General features: G+C 37.0%; 2 protein-coding genes and 1 long non-coding RNA gene across 3 annotated transcripts; 1 reads left to right on the forward strand and 2 right to left on the reverse strand.

The window, feature by feature from the left end:
* Nucleotides 1-1,702: 1,702 nt before the first annotated feature.
* Nucleotides 1,703-7,590, reverse strand: LOC108147731 (branched-chain-amino-acid aminotransferase, cytosolic). The gene is made up of 6 exons (XM_017274459.2): nt 7,270-7,590; nt 5,016-5,441; nt 4,192-4,422; nt 3,413-3,719; nt 2,765-2,919; nt 1,703-2,693 (listed from the first exon to the last, which is right to left on the reverse strand). The coding sequence occupies exons 1-6, from the start codon at nt 7,297-7,299 to the stop codon at nt 2,505-2,507; spliced, it is 1,338 nt and encodes a 445-aa protein (XP_017129948.1). The 5' UTR covers nt 7,300-7,590; the 3' UTR covers nt 1,703-2,504.
* A 1,101-nt stretch (nt 7,591-8,691) lies between these two features.
* Nucleotides 8,692-10,221, forward strand: LOC121467088. The gene is made up of 3 exons (XR_005977200.1): nt 8,692-8,837; nt 9,962-10,013; nt 10,156-10,221. It is a non-coding gene; the product is annotated as an uncharacterized LOC121467088 (long non-coding RNA).
* Nucleotides 10,222-18,182: 7,961 nt separating this feature from the next.
* Nucleotides 18,183-19,294, reverse strand: LOC108147742 (mpv17-like protein 2). Its single transcript, XM_017274472.2, has one exon. It carries the CDS (start codon nt 19,025-19,027, stop codon nt 18,269-18,271), a length of 759 nt encoding a protein of 252 aa, XP_017129961.1. The 5' UTR covers nt 19,028-19,294; the 3' UTR covers nt 18,183-18,268.
* Between the last annotated feature and the right edge of the window lie 303 nt (nt 19,295-19,597).

A 19,597-nucleotide genomic window follows, 5' to 3' on the forward strand; every position in this document is an offset into this window, starting at 1 on the left:
AAGATCTTAAATTGCCTTAGCTAATAAAAGCTGATCCCAATTGAAACTTTTTTGGAAAACATTTTATATTTTGTATATTGTTTAAAGTCGTTTATTGAAGGAGGGCAAGATCTAAAATAACTTTAAAAATTGCCTTGTTAGCCATAAATTGCTGTACACAATTTTCATATTTTTTAGAACATCTAGAGTATATCGTTTCCTGAGCTTCATGCAAAACTTCAACCGTTTTTTCCAACCCCCTATTAACTTGGAAGTGTGTTATCTGTTATCTGAATAAGAAATGTACTATAAATAAAATATGTTGATTGGTAAGGATAAGATCTAAAATTATATTAAGCTGAACACAATTTAAAATTTTTTACATATTATAAATAATATACTTGTATATCGTTTCTAGCTTCCTATTTTCAAATAAATATGTTATGTTTTTTATGTTTGTGTTATCTTTATAATACCACAGGAAAAAGTCCGTTTTCCTTAAAAAAAAGTTTTCATTTTATGAACTGAATTCCAAAAAAAATCTTAATTTTATCCTCCGATTGGAATCAATTTGTTGGGGTTGCAAATTCCTCATTTCCAAGAATTTTTTTTCATTCATGTTTCTTTTAATGGATACGTTTTTAGGCTTTAAGTTGCCAATTAAAGTTGAGACTTCAAAAAAGTGCTCAGTAAGGGAGTGAGATCTATAAATACCTACATTTTATAGCACCGTTGGCTATGAAAAGCTGGACACAATTTAGATCTTTTTAGAACAACACTTTATGTTTCTTAAATCGTTTCTTGGCGTGTTTTTGCGATCTGTCTCTCGCTAGTATGAACTGATGTCTAAAAGAAACAACATATTTTACATATTAAAAAATGTGATTTTTTATTGAACATTCTTTTTTCTTTGCAAAAATGTACTGTTGGACAATAATAATATTTAACAAACATAGTAACCTTTGACCTAAAAGAGAGTGGATTTGTTTGAAAAGAACCAAAGCATTTGACATTTGACAAAAAGGTCGCTAAAAATGGCTTTTTTTACAAGCGGAGATTCTTACCACCAAGCCACCTATGGGAAAAATCAGAAATTGAAGCGCCACCTTTACATCAAATAAGCGTAAGCGCCGCCTATCTCTCATTACTTGAATAGACGCTGCTAGGTGGCGCCACTGCTTTATCGATTATTTGTGAAATTGTAGTTTGGTGGCGCTACTGAAAGCCACTCACAAGAACAAAAATCATAAAATAGTACTGTCGCCACCTATCAGCGCCTATCAAGGACATCCACAAAATAAAAATACAAAAAAAGGACTAATTAAGCAATAATACTGGGTCGCGAATTCACAGCTTTTCATGTGTTAAAGGATATTTTGGGAATTTAAAGAAACCCTGGGAAATTTCTGTTTTTGGTGGAAATATTTTGTAAGCTTACTAAAATGAGTAAACCGATTTTGTGGGAAATATTTTCCTTGTCTCAAGTTTAGCTAAAATTTGATACAAATCCTTTGAGAGCTTTAAAAAAAAGACAGCTTGTAGCGTAATCTTCCTCAATTACTGTTAAGACTTAGTTAGATATAAATTAGCCAGATACGGATTTTTTTTAAATATCACCCAGTGGAAAATCAATAAATCAATAAAACATACTTTCAAAAAATGTAAATAAATTTAAAGAACACTTAATTCAATATTAGATTGAATTAAATATATGGCATTGAAGTTGTTTTTTGTCATTGTTTATTTCATCGCATGATTCGCTTAACTTCTAGGTTACAGGTATAGTATACAGCTTGATTCGGGTTAGGATCTACAGCCTAGACCTAGGTTCTACTGACAGGTTCAGGTATAGATTAGCTTTAGTCACAGCTCGGCGCAGCTGGCTGGCTGCTGCCCTCGTGCCTCTCGTGCCGCTTTTACCTCCAAGAACGCCTCGATCACTTACTAACTAATAAATGCATTTCGCCTCCGGTACGTTTTCAACTTGATTCCACACTTCGTTTGGGAATTCTTCTCCTGGTTTTCTTTTTCCTAATTTCTAATTTCTAAAATTTGTAGTTGGTAAATTTTGCTCTGCTTTCGATGCTGCTTGGAAGTAAAAGCGCTAAAAGACAATTCATAGCTTTAGAAAACAGATTGTTGTACAACAATAGTAAAACAAAACTAACAATATGCAAAAAAAATATGGAAAACTATAAATAACATTGAACCAGTTGGAATTATGTACAATTCGAATTCCTGACATAAATAAATAAATATACATTTAAATGCAACTTAAATAAATCGGCCCTCGACTTATAACCTACTATATATTATATATATATATATATATGTATGTATATCGGTTTATGCACGTATATAGATAAATGCACAACAAACGAAACAAATTCGAGCACATTGGCAACCCACAAAGCACTTGGCAACTAAATCCTACTAATACACGGCACGGGGAAGGAAAGGGATGGGGAAAGGATAATAGATGTGGGCTGTTGTGGATATGGATGTGGATAGGATCGCCTAGGATCCTAGTCGATCACCACCGACCACGGATGGTCCACGCGGCCGTACTGGATGTCGGTGAGGGACTCGCGGATCAGCTCGTGCACGGGCTTCTCCTGCTCCATGGTGGGTATGTACAGGTCCTGGCCGAGGTAGTTGATGCGGTTCACCGGACTGACCACGCACGCCGTTCCCGCTCCAAAGAGCTCCAGGAGCTGTTCAAGTGGGGATCAATCCAAATGAGTTATGTGCTTACGAGAAGTGAATTCTATCTGTGATCACTTACCCTTCCCTGGTTGAGGAGCTCGCAGACCATGGGCATGGTGATGGTCGCCTCGCTCACCTTGAACTTGCCCCACTGGCGGGTCATGCGCAGGATGGAGTCGCGGGTGATTCCGGGCAGGATCAGGCCACTCAGCGGCGGGGTAACCAGTTCTTGTTCTGAAAATGGCAATGGACACACAAATTGGTTAAATACTTTATAAACAAAAATGTATCTTAAAAATGCGCAAATAAAAAAATCTGGATTCTCAAATCGTTCTTGGTACATAACATATAACAGTTAAATATTAAAAAAAATTAAATAAATTAAGACTAAATTGAAGCCTCTACACTTAAATTACCACCAAATGAATGTCAATTGGTGTTTATTGTTTTAAGAAACATTGCTCTATGTGGCTATCACTTTTAATATGCGGAATAAGGAATTTAATAATTAAGTAGTTACATTTTTTCAAAAACATATAGCCTTACTAATTTTCATGATTTTTAAAAATTTAAATATACTGAAAAAATATGCTTTATAGGGTCGAAAACGCGTTAATTTACCTGTCAACGAATCTATTTAGAACTTAACATTTTTAGATCACAAAACTGAGCATTTAAAAAGCCTTAAAAATAAATAATAATAAATAAAAATAAAGAAAATGCCTACCTCCTTGATCGTTTACGTAGAACATGAAGATGTTCATGGTGCCCACTTCGGTGAGCTGGTGATCCTCGCCGTAGAGCCACAACACCTGCTGCAGTCCCCTGGCCGCCGCCTCCTTCTGCACATTGATCGTGGGTGCGTAGTTGGAGCCCATCTTTCGGTTGCCCACACCGCCTGGCCAGGCACGAACATAGCTGGGATCGGCCAAGAGGGAAACGGCACCGGAGGAGCCCGTCTTGAAGTAGCTGCCCACCGGACTGAGGATCGTGTAGAGCAGGGCCGAGTCCGAAGAAGCCACTCCCAGTGTGGGCTGTAAGTTGGAACAACCAGGGATTAGTCAAGTGAGCGAGATATACTTGTATAGTATGGTTTACATTTTGTCCTTTTACTGTGCTGTTGCAAAAGCAAAGCCAAAGCAAAAATTGGGAAATTTCGAAGACATGTTTCGAGCTTTATATTAATCAATTCAAAATCAAAATTGACTGATTTTTTTCGCTCAGTTATCCTGAACATGTGAAATTTGCTGTAAAAATGTTAATGTTTTGGCTTTGCTTCTGAAAGTTCGAAATGCTTTGCTTTCAAAGTTCGAAGCAAAAGCAAAATCAAGTGAAATGCTTTCACAGAAAAGCAAAGCAGGGCAAAGCAAAGGAAGGCAAATATGTTTGCTTTTGCTTTGCTTTCATTTAATACGTTTATCGAGATCTTAGCAAAAGCACAGCAGAGATTTAGGTGCTTTTGCTTGCTTAGACACAGTTTTTCAATATCTGGCACTATATACTCACATCAATGCCGATCAGTGTGGGGCGGATGTACAAGCTGGCGGTGTCCGTGTGGGGAACCCACTCGGAGTCGATGGAAATCAGGCGGGACAGGCACTGGACGAACTCCTTGCCCTCGAAGGTGGGCAGACCGGAGCGCTGGGCGGCGAGGTTCATGCGGTTCATGTTCATGTCCGGCCGGAAGATTCGGATCTTGCCGTCGACGCCGCGGTACGCCTTCATGCCCTCGAAGAGCTGCAATGAATGGGAAACGGCATAGAATTGATAAGACCACAACATGCCAACATGGCATCTTAATACGCCTTCTTACTATATACTAAATGCACTCGGGGATGACGTCAGCCCGTGGGCCACACGTGCGACTTGTTTACAGAGATTACGGCTTGCGGATTACGGGTTGGAACAAGGGGGATGGAAGCAAGACAACAAACCGCTCTCAAGTCACGTAAAAAGCTAGCGAATTCGATTCTTCTAGTTTAACCCCTAAATGTGGATTTATGTTTCTAGAAGACATCATTAGGGTTTCATTACTTTTTAGTTAAAGAATTATCTTTTTGGAGCAAAACAAGCAACACTTTGATTTTTAAAAGTTAAAGGATAGTTTTAGAGTGGGATAATCTGAACTGAACTGAATGATTTATTATTGACTTGTTTTATGATCTTTTCATAGATCTGGATTGAAAGTGGCGCCCAATTGGATTTTCAATATAGGAAACTCCTCAGGAAAATAAGCTTCTTTATAGAAAATAAGTTAAACTCGATATAGGTTATGCATTCAGTTAAGTACTGAGTAATGGGAGTAATGGGTTTCCGGAGACTTGGCTTACCTCAACGGCGTAGTGCAGCACCTTGGCGGCCGGATGCATGACCAGGTTCTCCAGCGGCGTGATCTCCGGTCGCTGCCATCCTCCGAGGCTCTTGTGGTAGTAGATCTTGAGCATGTGATCGGTGAAGAGGCGGCCGAAGCCCAGCTCCCCATCGTTGTCCGGCTTGGGCTGCAGTTGCTCCGGAGCGGCCAAACGCACGGATAGCTGGGAGGCGCGGAACTGGTGGCCCAGATCCTTGTCGTGCTTCACGGGCTCCGGTGCACTGGTGTACTGGGCATCCACCGAGGCGGTGATCTGGAAGTCCGCCGCCGACTTCTGTTGCTGCTGCTGCTGGGCCGCTTGGGCGGCCTTCAGCGACTGGTTGCTGCACAGCCGGATCGACTGGGCGATGAAGCGGATCAGACGGTGCTGGTTGCGGAAAATATCCTGCAAACAAATCAAAAATGCCTCATAAGCAACATTCAAAAATAATATTTCGAAATATTTTCAAAAATATTTCAAGCTGTATTTAAATGAACTAAAAAATAATGGATGTATCTATAAGAATTTAATATGATTTTTAAGCTAAAAAGAAATACATTAATCAAGCTGAATAAATATACTTATTTCATTTACCATTTATAGCTTATAAATTCTTTACAATAAAACAAAAATTTGGATTTGAAAAAATTCAATATCAAACTTAAAAGCATAAAAATAAAGGAATTTAATATATGTATCAAGCAAATTTATTTAAAGCCGACAATTTGGAATATAAGTAGCCTTGTTTATATATTTATAAGTCAAAAACTAAATGTTTTAAATATTATAAAAAAACTGCTTATATATTAAATTAGATTTATTTCTTAAGACAACAATAATAAATATAAAACCAGCTGGGATACACTCAACACAAATTATATTTTCTTAGCCCATTGGTTTAACAAAATAAACGCCATATTTTATTTTAAATTGTTATGTGTTGTAATTATCTATTTGTGAAGGTAAAGTAAATGTACCCGAATTTAAAAAAATCGGAATAGCTACACTGCCCGCCACTGATGATATGCTAATTTGAGTCTAGACCCCAACCGAAATTGCCGAGTTGCCGAAAATGATTTGCACATTAATTAATTTTCAATTTGCAAGGCAGACGATCTTGTTTGCGGGACTTGCACTGATGTAACCCCGGTTTTGGTGTAGTCTACATTCCGGGTCAGACGAGAGTCAGCAGTTTAGATTCGATTCCGGCACGGACTGGAGACAAGAGCTAATCTACAATATTACTTAATTTACTTTATTATATTTCAGCCGATGCCGTTCATCTCTCCTTGACGGATGGCTGATGAAATCCACCAAACTATCGACTAAGCCAAAAAAAAAACCAGCCAGCCCAACGAAAAATACCAAGTTGAAATCTATGGTCGGCATTGCATCAGCCAAAAAAGCTGAACTGAAATACTCAAAAAACTACCAGAAGAGCGCGCTTAAAAACTCGTTCGAAATCGGGCGGTACAGAAGACTCGAATACGTCGTCTGTAAGTCTGCCTGCCTACAACGTTGCTTATCGCGGCGTTTCGTGGGAATGGAAAGTGATAAGAACAGGCCATAAATGTCCAAAATAAAGCATTAATGGGATCTATTTATAAGAGGTCTGGATGGCTGGGAGCGTGTCAGGTTGTTCGAAAAAGTCTGTTAATAAAACAAAAAGCCTGGAGACACTCCATCAACAGTATCCACCGGAAACTTTACGATTCCACCACATTTTATTATAGGTTTTTTAAAATTCGTATTAACACATAATAGATAAAAACATAGCTGATAAGGAAACTATTCTGATTTATGCTTTAATCTAAAATTTGTTCATTGTTCTTATTTAAAGCTTATCAACGAAAAAACATAGCTCCATAGATTCTAAAGTTAAGTCATTTCTAAATCAAGATATATTAAGATATTTTCTTAAAAGTTTTAGATTGATTAGGCAGCGAAATTCTAAATCTAAAAGCTTCATAATCTTTGTTCTTACTAGTGACTTAAAATCAAACATTTATTTTTATTTTAGTCAAATCAGTCAAATGCTAAGCCTTTTCTTTTTTTTTTTAATTTGTCGGATTGATAAAAAAAAAATGAAACGAGCGTCACAATTTGCACATCTTCATAAAAAACAACGAATATAATTTGATTTCAGTCTGTTGCTAGCTTATTAAAATGTAGATTTTAGGACGGCGCTACCGATGGTGATGATGGGCTTTTTTTTGGATTTTTGATTACAAACCTTAGCGTTAATTGCCATTTTGGTTGTCATCTTGTTGGTTTTAGCGTTGGAACTTTCTTTCTCGTTTTTGTTGTGGTATTAAGACTCTCTTCGATGCTTTTAATCGCTCTTTTAGCGTCTCTTGCACTTGCACTTTGCCGCACTTGCGCGAACCGATATGAATTTGTATTTCTTGGTTTTTAATTTAACGGGAAAGGAACTGCACTTTGCACAGTAAAAAAAATTCTTAAGCACACAGTTGCCTTATATTGCGGGTTTTTGATATACTTTCTTTTTTTATTAGGCCTTTCAGCTCGATCTTGACGGCACGAAGTCTCTGCAAGAAATGAGTTGCCGCCACTGATATAGTAATATATATAGCCGATCCACGGGTTGTATGTGTGTGTGGGTGTGGAGTCGTACGATTACCGTTCGAGCGCCATTTTAAGAGCGTAGCGCAGGAAAGGCCGCTAAGAGAGCGGAAGAGAGAGCGCAAGCGTCTACACTGCGATAAGAGTCATATATATTTCAAAATTATAATAAATGGATTTATATATTTTAAATGGAAAAGATTGCCAAGACGATAATGATTGTCTCTTATTTATTTTTGCTTGCATATTTCATTACAGCTCAAATATAATACAAAGGCAAATGACTGACGAAAATGAATAGATGACATTTGGCAATAACTTTTATCACCTTTTTAATAATAAGGAATAAACAAGCCTACGAATGTATGTAACATATATGCCAAGTCTTTCTAGAGAATAAAATAAATTAAATTTGTATTGAAGAAGAGTTTGGCAAATATATATATATAATTATTAAATTTACCAAACGATATGCTCAGACACTTTAAAGTTATTTGATTAATTGAGTTCACCGTTAAAAAATAATACAGAAATCATTGTGTTCAGTAGTTGCTCAGGTCATGAAAAAAATATGTGAAAAAACAATATTTGTTTTTGAACCGAACTGTTTTTAATCTGTGCCCTTTAAAATAGAGTTCATTCCTGACTTGCAACTTGTAATCATTATATTATAGTCATAATAATTATGGGAAAAGGTAAAATCAGGCTAAAAGCAAGTAAGTAAAATAAAAAACGAATAAAATGAATTTTATATTCTACATTTAAATAAAGTAAATTTTGACGAGTGTAGCAAATACATAAGATGCCGAAAATCGAATGTTTTTTCGGTTTGCTCCCATACCGAATCTCTTTGTGCGACTTTGGCTGATTTTCGGGTTTCGTACGATCGATCGATCGGCACTACGTCTTGTTGCTGCCCCCGAAAAAAGGGGGCTTTGGGGGCGGAGATGTTGGGGGGTGGGCCACCATGGGCTGCGTACTTATTTGGGCGCAGCGGTCGGCGATTTCGGCCGGCAGCGTGTTTTTGGTTCTCGTTATTTAGCTGCCTTTTTTTGTTGTTCGGTTTCGTTTTTGCCTCGACAATTTCGAGCAATTATTTTCTGTTGAATTTTTTGCTTTTTTGACATATTTGCTTCGAGTTGAGTCTTGGATTTTTCGATGGCTTCTCTTCTGGTTCTAGTTCTTTGTTTGCGCCGCATGTGTACGTTTCCATTAAAAGTGAGTACACAATGGAATAGGTACTTTTATCTATATATTTATATCGATGAGAACATATATCTATAAACTTAGGTTTGTATCTGTAAAATAGTTAACAGATCAATCAAGGAATAATTTTGATATACAAGTAGTTTTAAACTAGGCCTAACAATTTTAAGCTTTGAGCGGGGACTTAATTACAAATTTGAATGCAAATACATATGCAAAACAGCAGTAATTATTTTTGTGAAAAAAAGTTATAACTTTTTCGAAATCGGTAGAAACAAAATGCATATATTCAACGAATTTTATATGATTACTCTTAAAAAAGTTTAATATTAATCAAAAAAAATTGAAAGACGTGGATTTTTGGATTGGATAATTTGTAATATTTTAAAATGCGATTTATTTAAAAAAATTAAGCCTGTCCAAATTCGATACAAACGAATTGAGTTTGGTGTGGAAAATTACCCTTTTTATGACGCACACGTGGTATCAATATTAGCCACTTCCTCCTTAACTTCCTGCTACCTGGCTTACTTCTTGTTCTTTTTTTACCACGCAAAGCGATTGGGTGGAAAATGTGGAAAACATGACGTGCACGTTTTCGTTTGGTTTTTTATTTTCCTGTTTTCCAGCTCGTAGTTTCCCAACTGATAACGCTCCGGATTTGCTGTGTGTGTTTAACAGATTGTGCAAAACAGATTTGAGAAAGGTAAAAAAAAAACAAAACAAAAAACTAAAAAAAACACACACAAAGTGAATCCCACTATAATCCTAATCCAGGCTGATGCAATATCTAAATCAGCTACATCACGATCAGTCGCTGATAAGAGAAACTCAAGTTTTCTTAGGATTTTTCACGCCATGTAGGCTGTAACTTAAGAGAGGGCAGATCCGGTGAAAGAGATATAGCCTTATATATGTATATTACATGCCTCTCTTGAAATAATTGTAATGCTAGATGCTTCTCCCACTCGCTCTCAACTGGTTGATAAACAAATAAATTAGTGGCTTTCAATGTCAATGGACGAATCTCGAAGCGAGATAGTCGATGGACGTTCCATTTCACTCGGTCACCCGGTGACCAGTTTTCATTGCTCTGTGGTCACTGGGTCATCCGGATATTCATCTTTGTTTTGCAGGCGACCTTGTTAAGGACCCGGCTCTGTTTTTGTTATTACACCTATCTCCAAGGTGAGCATTCACATAGTTCTACAGATAAAGAAATTCAATCACAGTTCTTAACTGGTATTTTAATGTCTGATATCTAATTTTTAAATGTATTAAACATGTCATATTCGAAGATATAATATTTATAAAACCCACTTGTTTTCAGAAAACCATTTCAATTTACCAGGTTTCATTTTGGACTTGTTTAAATAATATATGTTTTTATCTAGACGTTAATTTCAAACATGTACTTATTGCTTAACTCTGTTATATCTATATTATATATTATTTTATTATATATTTATTTAACCTACTATAAATCGTTTTTTTAAGGCAAAATTTTAGTATTGAATGTTTTTTTTTTTTTTATAATAATTTAAATTTTATTAGGGTGTATTGTTGAAAACAATATCGAAATGAAAAACGTAACAACCAACTAATTTGCGACGGATTTTTGAGAGTGATCAAAACAACAACAGAAGCAAAGGAAAAAACAGCCTGATAAAATAAACGATTTCCAGCGAAATACGTAACGAAGCCACAAGAAACACAAACCAGTCAAGGTATCGTTCACTGGCAGAAAAATAGTGGTTTTTGGGTGGGGTAGCGTTCAAATCACTTCCCATCGGCACATTACATTATAATTATCTGGCTTGTAAAATGAGAGCAAAAGTCATTGAACCATCTGCACTGCTTCCACTGCTTACATTGTTTTTGCGCACGATCAAGGACGCTTTAAAAGTCTGCGTATATATATGTATATGTGTGTGTGTGTGTGCTTTTGTATCTGTGAGATGGAGGGGTGTGTCGCGTATCTCACTCACTGTGCGAGTGTGTGCGTGTGTTTTGGAGGCCCGTTCGCTGAAACGGGCCCACTTTTCGTACAGTCACAGATACAGATACAAACACAGATGCAGATACATACAGCTGTGGGCAAAATAATAGTACTTCCTGGCTTTCGAAGACACAGTTTTTTAGTATTTAATGTAGAATATTTAAAAGATATGCAAAAAAGTCAACAAGATCTTGAGAAACTCGATTGATTCTAACTTATACGAGTGTTTAGTTCAATAGAAATTAAAGTGTTTTGCTAAATTAAAATAATAAATAACAGGGAATTTATATATACATAGTTTTTAGATACATACAATTAATGCATTTAATTAAAACCAAATTTTGTAACTCCATAAAACTGCTTCTCTTAAGTACATGGTCAATTTGTGCATTAATTTTATTTATTTTTATATTTTATATAAATATATTATTTAAAGCCATGTAAAAATAAATTCTTAAATAATTTAATACTAATAAATACATTTTCCGTGAATCATTTTCCAAAAACTTTTTACAACAAATCTTCACAATATTCTTTAGTATGCAGTTGTTATTAATTTTTAGCTCTTATTGTTTTGCTGTTCGCTGTAAATATCGTTATTGATCGCGTACCAAGTGGCGTATGCGCAATATGTTCGCCTTAACCCCCCCGCGGCCAGTTGGTCACCTTTATTTTTCCCGGGCTTTAGTTGACTTGTTTACACCCTGGCGTTACAATCATTCTGTTATTGTTATTGTTATTGTTTTGTTGATGCCTGATGCCTTTCTGCGAGAGTTTGTTTTCGTTACCTTGACGGTTGACCGCGTCATCCGAGCCCCTTGTTTTTTGTGGTATTTTCGGGTAAGATAATTTGTAAATATTTTCCGCCCTTACCAACGCACACTTTTATCCCACTGTTGCAGTGGGCCTTCCCATTGGTGAATTACGCACTCCAAAAGGGAGCTTTTGGGGGCCAGGGGCAATTCCAGCGGTGACGTCAAATCAGAGTTCTGAGTTCTCGGACCGAGCCGCTTTAATCGCACCCAACTGTGTCGAGGTAATTGCAATTGGAATTGGAATTGGATTGGAATCGATCACGCGTCGCGATCCGTTTGCAGGGAACTCAATACGATTCACTAATTCAAAACACAAAACACAAAACACACTGTGTTGTGCGCTAAAGGGTTCTCGGGGTTCACAGACAACGACAACGACGCAGTTCCAATCGGAAGACCAGTCCCGTCCGATACCCAGCACCAAGTTTTAGAGACTTTATCATAACAAACTATGGAAAATTTGTATGAAATTTTTGTGTATAAAATTTACTAAAGAAAATTTATACAAGCCCCGTTCAAGAAGCTAATTACGGTTATTCCTTTTTATTTTAGATTTATTTTAGTTTTTGTCATTAAGGACTTTCTTTGCATTTCTGTAAGATTGACATGTAAATTTATTAAACAAATCACAATATAATCTAAATAAAATATATAATCGAACTTAATATGTATTATTATTTTAATAAATATAATTTATACATATATTGAATATATTTAATAAGCGAAATTGTTGAAATAATTATTGAAATAATAATATAAGACTCTAATGTCATTCTATAAAAGAAATAATAATCGGAACATAATACACTAACATATTTTAATATATTTACTAAATAAAACAAAAATGATAAGATAGCTATAAGTATTCTGTATCAAAAGTGGAAAAACGAATATATATTGGATAAACATATTAAAGAGAAGGATTACCCGCAACTTAATATGCTGTAATTTTTTTATTTTTAAATGCAAATAAAAAAAAAATCAAAGAGGATCTTCAAACTTTGGGCGAAACATACAGATATTTGCATTTTTGTTTTCTTTGTAAATCCATTTGCCAGGATGATCATATCTCTATGGGGCTTATCGATCCATTGACGTCAGGGCACGGCACAAGCCCACCAACCAAAAAAAAAAAAAATAACTCTGGGCAGTTATCAGCTATCTGCCACTCCCTCGTACGATCACAAGATACACGTTTCCGGGGCTTTGGCTGTCAGCAGCACCGCCCAGTCCCACCCACCCGACACTAAAAGCGAAAAAAGATACAGATACGGATACGGGAGCAGATACAGATACAGATACAGGAGCACATGATCGCGATCGGCTAGGCGGGTTGATGAATGCGGTTTTATCGCCACACACCGCCAGATACAACCGCCCCATCCCCGAAAAACAATCATTCACGGCCAAACAACAATGATAATGATAAGGTATTTAGTCATTCAATCATCCGCTCTGATTACGGATCCGCAAGTCATCCTGGGATATGAATACGGATGTCGAATGGCGGTAATTGGTCAGGCGATTTCTCTGATTTATTTGCATTTCCCTGCGAGCGGCTCTTACGCATTGCAAATTTAACTCGACATTTATTAGGCAGTTATTTATTTTTGTCATTCGAATGTGTCTTATTATGATATTCTTAATTCGCATTTCTGGGCTTGTTAAGTGAGATCAAATAGTCCAAAACTGCTAGAGAGTGGTTATGATATTTGCTTTTCGTTTAGCAAAAAAATTTAACAATCCTTTGACATGCGTAGTTAGAGTCTTCTTATATTAAATTCTAGATTTATTTTTATAATAGTGTGTTTCCTTAAGCAAATTCAAATATTAGGAAGCATTGGGTTCTTAAATATTTGTAGTCAACATTTAATGAACAACCTGAGCTTAAATGATGAACCTGGCAGTTAAGCTGAAAGTTAAAATGCAAATCCAAATCAATTGAAAACATATTACAATTTGTGATTATAGATAATATAAGCTGAGCAAATATTCATGAGAAATTTCCTTTAAATGTAAAAAAATCCAAAGAGAGATCATTGGTCTGGAAAAAATCGCTTATTAATATTCGCTCTCCATATTAATGGATTAACTTTTGGTCAACACATTGCTGTGAAAATTCATATGTACTGTGATATTTATGGTGTCTGAAAATGGTGGGCGTAGTCCAAGTGATTTATTTGCTTACGCTAGCTTTCTTTATTTTCTTGTCCGCATCTCAGAACACATTTTTTACTGCTCAAGGTCCCAGGCCCCTTCAGAATTTTCACTGCCGATCTTTGGCATTCAAAAATAGCGCAATGCGAACAAACGAAGAGTTGCGATTCTAGGAAAAAACTGAATTTCTGCTGTTTACCAGCTGCCTCGACTATCTCTCTAATTGATTTCATTTCTTTTCGCTTACGTTTTTTTCAAGGTTGGGGACGGTACCAAAAAAAAAAACTCACGAATATAGATATTATATACAATAAAAAAAAAGGAACAGCAAAACTGCCACAATCATAACGTTTTACGATCTTTTTTTAACGATCGCTCTTTGTGGCTCAACTCGTGACTAACTCGCGTGCTAAAGACATGCCCCCATTTCGTTAAAGTTGCCCAAAAGGAGTAAGATACAAACATGGGCTGATTTTGGAAGATTCGTATTTACTATACACTATACATGTACATATATCTTTTTTGATGGCGTGTCTGCGACACGTGTGGCTCTCCAAGTCGAAAATAAAGGGAACAACATGAATATACCAGAAGTGTATGTATTTGTTTTCATGCTCAAATAAACGACTCTTTTTGTATGAGTTCTTTCTGTTATAAAGCTTTTACTTTTTGGCCGGCTTTTGTTGCCGCCATCCGACACTTGTAGGGTATTTGCAGGGAGTATAGGGCAGTATACACAATAAAAGGACTAATTAAGAATGGTAATTATTTTCCTAGTTTTTTAATAGTTAATTTTTTCTGGTATATAGGGTTTCTGCAAAGCTGAAACTCATTATATGTGATTGATTTTCTCTTATATAAAAGTAAAGACAACTAAGATTTTGCAATATAAGTGGCTTAAAACCTTTGTTCCTAGAAGTGTAGATTTTATTCATTAGTATTTTAACTGTTAACTAGATTTGGTAAAGAAACTTTAGGGGTTACCATGAATATGACGTATAAAAAAAACTGCATGATAATAACCGGAAATACAAAAAATTCTTGTATTTCCGTTTCTCCAAACATAGTCTACTTTTGAGCTATACCCTCAATAGGTGTCTTCCACTTCCACTGAGCACCAACTAGTTGATCATATTCTTGCGAATCTCTCGCCATCAAAATTTATGCTAAAGAGTTACACACACACCCACCTTTTGGCGGAGTAACAATTTACTTGCGCGTGGCTGCCCGGCATTCGAATTATAGCACACAAAAAAAAATGTGTAAAAAAAACCCTAAGCCAACAGAAACGAATAACACGGCACACAAAAAAATGTGCCTAGCTGGCACAGTCAGTCACTCCATCCGCCAATCCGTCAATCCGTCGGATCGTCAGACTATAGTGCCCAATTTAAATGCTATACATAGACACCGAAACACCACCATCAAGATCTCCAGGGGCTAAGGCATGGGTATGGGTATGAATATATGGGTGTATGGGTGGGCACCTGTTCGCGAGTTGCGTAAATTTGTATTATATGTATATTCGCGCTCTTTGGCCATCGCAAACTCTTTGGCTCTTTTACAAAACTTTTCTGCGCGTGTGCTGCTCTCCACTTGCCGCTCTTTCGGCTCCGATCGTCATCACCCCCCGCCGTGTTGTTTTTATATAACCACCATGCAATATATGTACCCATACACCGCAAGAAATAAGATCACTTTAAGGATGAACTTCAGAACCATAGAATTTGGCCAATAATTTCTAGAGATTTGAAATAACTAATAAATAGGGTCTTAAAGTTTAATAGAATACAAATTTTATTTTTTACTGCATACTTTTGAATGCTTTTTTTAGTGGTTTCAAATCACTGAAGATATAAATGGTCTCCGGAATATTATTTAATACAAAGTTTGTTATTCTTTTTCACTTCAGAAGTGTTTGAAATTAACAATTTATCATCTTCCAATAGATGTTTTTTTAAAAACAAAAAAAAAATACAAAAGCTATTTAAATTATAAACTTTGTGATTTTTTTTTATTTTGCAGAAAATTTTGTTTTCCTATACGTATGTATTTTTTTCCTATAGTCTATGAATGTCAACTTATGCCACAATGAATGAATTTTGTGATATTTTTTTAATACCAGTTCCCAATTGGAAAGGATCTACTGACACGTAAAAAATTAAGATACTGTTAGATCTATATATTCATAAGCTTTAAACACCAATAAATATTTGTTTCCCAATAAAATTTACCTAATCATATTTGAGAGTACAGCTCCATTCAAAAATCAAATGTAAGCATAAATAAATATAATAATAAAAGGTTTAACTTAACTTTTTACATACCATACATTTTAAAACAGATACAAATTTTTCTATCTGTGTACGTATTTTCTGCATCTGTATTTTCGTATTTTTACCATTATGGCGTGAACAACAAGCGGACGAGCCCTGAAATTCGACCAATCCGCAAGCTTAGAGCGATGGCAGTGGATTATCTCACGCATTTATGCATGACAGATGACGCAGTGCGTCAGCAGATATGATCCAAAGACGCGAGTACGCAAATAACATATGCAACTAAGAATATTATAAGAATAAAGGGGAAATTGGCCTGAATTGGATCGCCATTATATGATATGGAGTCATTTTTGTGTTCTCATTTGCGAGGATGATGCTCTGATTTACACAACGCGTATACGCCCCGTAACCGTAAGCAAGTTAATAAATCTATACTTGTACTTTATCTATTCTCAAGTTATTGTTTACAAAATATTTCGAATAATAATAAATAAATATTTGTTTATATTTATATGTATTAAAAATGATTTGCCAAAAAAGTTAATATTTCTAAGACCAAAAAAAAGTACATTTAATCACTTTGTTAAACACATGTTTAATAACATAATAAAAGTATACATTTATATGATAAAAAGATTGTTTAAAATTAACATTTTTTGCTTAAGACGACTGGCAAACTTTCATTATAAAATCAAATTAAAAATTCCAAACGGTATCGATTCTTATTTCTTTTTTTGCTGAAGGCGACCCCAAACAAACAAGATTAGGTTGCTAGGTAGCGAGACGAAATCGAGAATTAATCTTCTCAGTCAAAAAACTGGTTCCCAACCGGTCTTGTTTTCCGATTCGCAAGACCAGACACATATACATATATGCAAAAAATTAAGCAACGCCAAAATTCGAATAAATTTCAACCGAAACACATTCAAATCGATGCGAGGCGAAGGCAAGAAATTCGGAATTTATTCAGCTTTTTTTTCCAAAAGGAACTCGATTTTGTTGCCATCCACATGGCATTGAAATGAGTCTTGTTTGGCTCTTTTTTTATTTGGAAACTTTCATTATCAATGTCAAGCACGATTCTAATTAAACGCTCTTGAAATAAAAAGCGAAGTCAAACGAGATAAGAACTGGCAGCAGCTCATTTCATTAATGGATATGAGGAAGAAACACTTGACAGAACTCTCCACGCACCCCCGATCTATATACTATATAGATAGTCGTGCGAATGAAAGTGGTGGAGTGCTGGAAAGGATGACGTGTCTCCAAAATATTTGGCATGACTTGATAAGATTCTCTTGGGCCCAATAAATAAAGATAGTGAATGGCCAAATCTTTTTTTCCCTTAAAGCTAAAATTTCTCAATAATAAAGGCCACAGAATTGGTTTGGCTATAAGTGTAATCCCAAAGCAATATGTTTTCACACTCCTTAACTTACATATGTTGCTTTAAATATATAAAACAATATTATATTTAGTATTGTAGTTGTATTTTAAGCGAATCGTTATACAAATATTTAAAGCTAATAAAGCTTTAATAACTAATAATCAATATTTTGAAAAAATGTAATAACATTACACTGCTATCGGCCAGTGTATAATCATCTAAAGCTTTCAACACATCCGATTAATTTCAGTAAGAATCTTTGAAAGTCAAATCAGCAAAATTGGCAATTCGTGATTTCTGCTATAGAATAGAAAGCCTCACGTGCCTATCTATATTTATAGCTACATATATAGTTTCTAATGATGCGTTCAGCAGGCCCTTATCACTGCGATGGTTATGGGTTCTATAAAGTATTTTTGAGGCGGCTGCCAAGCAGAGCTTATCAGGTGGAAACAACTCAGAAGGTAGGCTTGGCATCGCCATCGCCATCGCATCGCATCGCATGTTTGTTAGCTCGGCTGTTGCTAGAGGGTGAATCTTATCGCATTCGCCAAACTAGATGTGCGTCATCGGCACGGGCTTCCTTTTGGTCAGTTCCCCATCGGCCCCGGATCATTGTACTCGTGCTTGCAGGTCCTTTTGTTGGCCAAGGCTTTCCAGTTGCCCAGTTGGGCAGCTCAATCAAACGTTGTAACCGCTGTGATTAATACACAATTGTTTAGTCTGTACACGGGATCTCGTCTGTATTTACAAGGTTTTTGCTTTGATAATAAATAGTTACAAGGGATGAGGCTGGCGCAGGGTTAGGGAATCTTCTTGAGATGCGAGTGCGACTGCTTGTGCTTGACCTTCGAGGTGAGCACGTCGTAGCCCAGGCTGATGATGTTGTCGTAGAAGATGCGGTAATGGGCGGGGATCCAGTAGAAGTTGACGAACTGCGCCACCGGCCACACCGTCCATTCGGCGGCGTACAGCTTCCAGGCCTTCTCCTTGATCTCCTCCCACACCTCGTGCTTGTCCTTCCGCTCCAGCACGCCCAGTGTGACGAAGAACACGGAAATGTATATGGGAGAGCAGATTAGCTGGTCTAGCACGATCTTCTTGGCCACCACGCGCATACTGCGCCCGGGAAGACGCTTGTCGAGCATCTTGTACCAATAGTGACAGATCACGCCCACCGTCACCCCGCTGATGGCCATGTGGGCGGTGCGAGTGGACTCGAAGCGCTCGATTTCGCCGCAATAGATCTCCAGATGCTGTTCGAGGATGTCGCCCACACAGCTGAGGGACAGCGAGATGCCCACGTTGGTGAAGAGCAGGAAGCGGCTGCTAAAGGCGCTGGCATGCCATTCCCGTAGCTTTTGGAGCGCCGAAAAGCCGATGGTGCCGGTGGCGGAGGTGCCTCCAGTTCCAGTTCCAGCTCCTAGTCCTCCTCCTGCACCTGCACCTGCACCTTGCGCGCCGCTCTTCCGTGGCCAACTCATCCGTAGGCTGCGTTGACCGCCGCGGAAGGCGCTGGAGAGGATTAGGCCACGGGCCGGGCAGCTGCGCAGGGATTGCATGCTGTCCGGCTTCTCTGGATTTGCCAATCTTCAAGGGTTGCTGTTCTTAAGTGGTTTTGGTGGCCGGTCTGCGATATTTATATGTCCTCCGCCGGCGGACCAGCCATAATGTTAGTAGTGGTGTCCAAAATGGGATGTGCTCGAGGTCCTGGTGTAATTTTAGAAAGTATTAAACATGGTTTTCCGAATTACGTTAGTTGATTTGACTTTTGAAAGGCAATTCGGACACACGCAACAGCAACAACAACAATAACAACTATCACGTGTAGTGGGTTTTAAAAACAGCTGGTCAGACCAGGGCTGACAAACGTGTTATCGATAGTTTTTTAGTGAGTGAAAGCACTCACGCGTATAACGTGATTTGGTAATTAAATTCAGGGTTTTTTCTAAGCCACTGAATCGCTGAATTACGGTTAGCTCTTTGCCAAACAAATTCAATTTTCAGAAAATTCGTCATTTGTTAAAAACCTCGTAAAACGCCTTATATACTATTAAATCAAATTAGGAAGAAGCATTAAAAAACAAAAACGCTAATTCAGCAGACATTTATAGCAATTCAGAGATTTAGTC

The sequence above is a fragment of the Drosophila elegans genome, unplaced genomic scaffold, assembly GCF_018152505.1.
Source record: "Drosophila elegans isolate 14027-0461.03 unplaced genomic scaffold, ASM1815250v1 contig_149, whole genome shotgun sequence".
NCBI lineage: Eukaryota > Metazoa > Arthropoda > Insecta > Diptera > Drosophilidae > Drosophila > Drosophila elegans.

Coding starts and splice junctions, on each gene's coding strand:
- LOC108147731 (XM_017274459.2), bottom strand. CDS start 7,299: ATGACAACCAAAATGGCAATTAACGCTAAG. Junction 2,920..3,412: donor CTACGTAAACGATCAAGGAG/GTAGGCATTTTC, acceptor TGCCATTTTCAG/AACAAGAACTGGTTACCCCG. Junction 2,694..2,764: donor AGCTCCTCAACCAGGGAAGG/GTAAGTGATCAC, acceptor CCACTTGAACAG/CTCCTGGAGCTCTTTGGAGC.
- LOC108147742 (XM_017274472.2), bottom strand. CDS start 19,027: ATGCAATCCCTGCGCAGCTGCCCGGCCCGTGGCCTAATCCTCTCCAGC.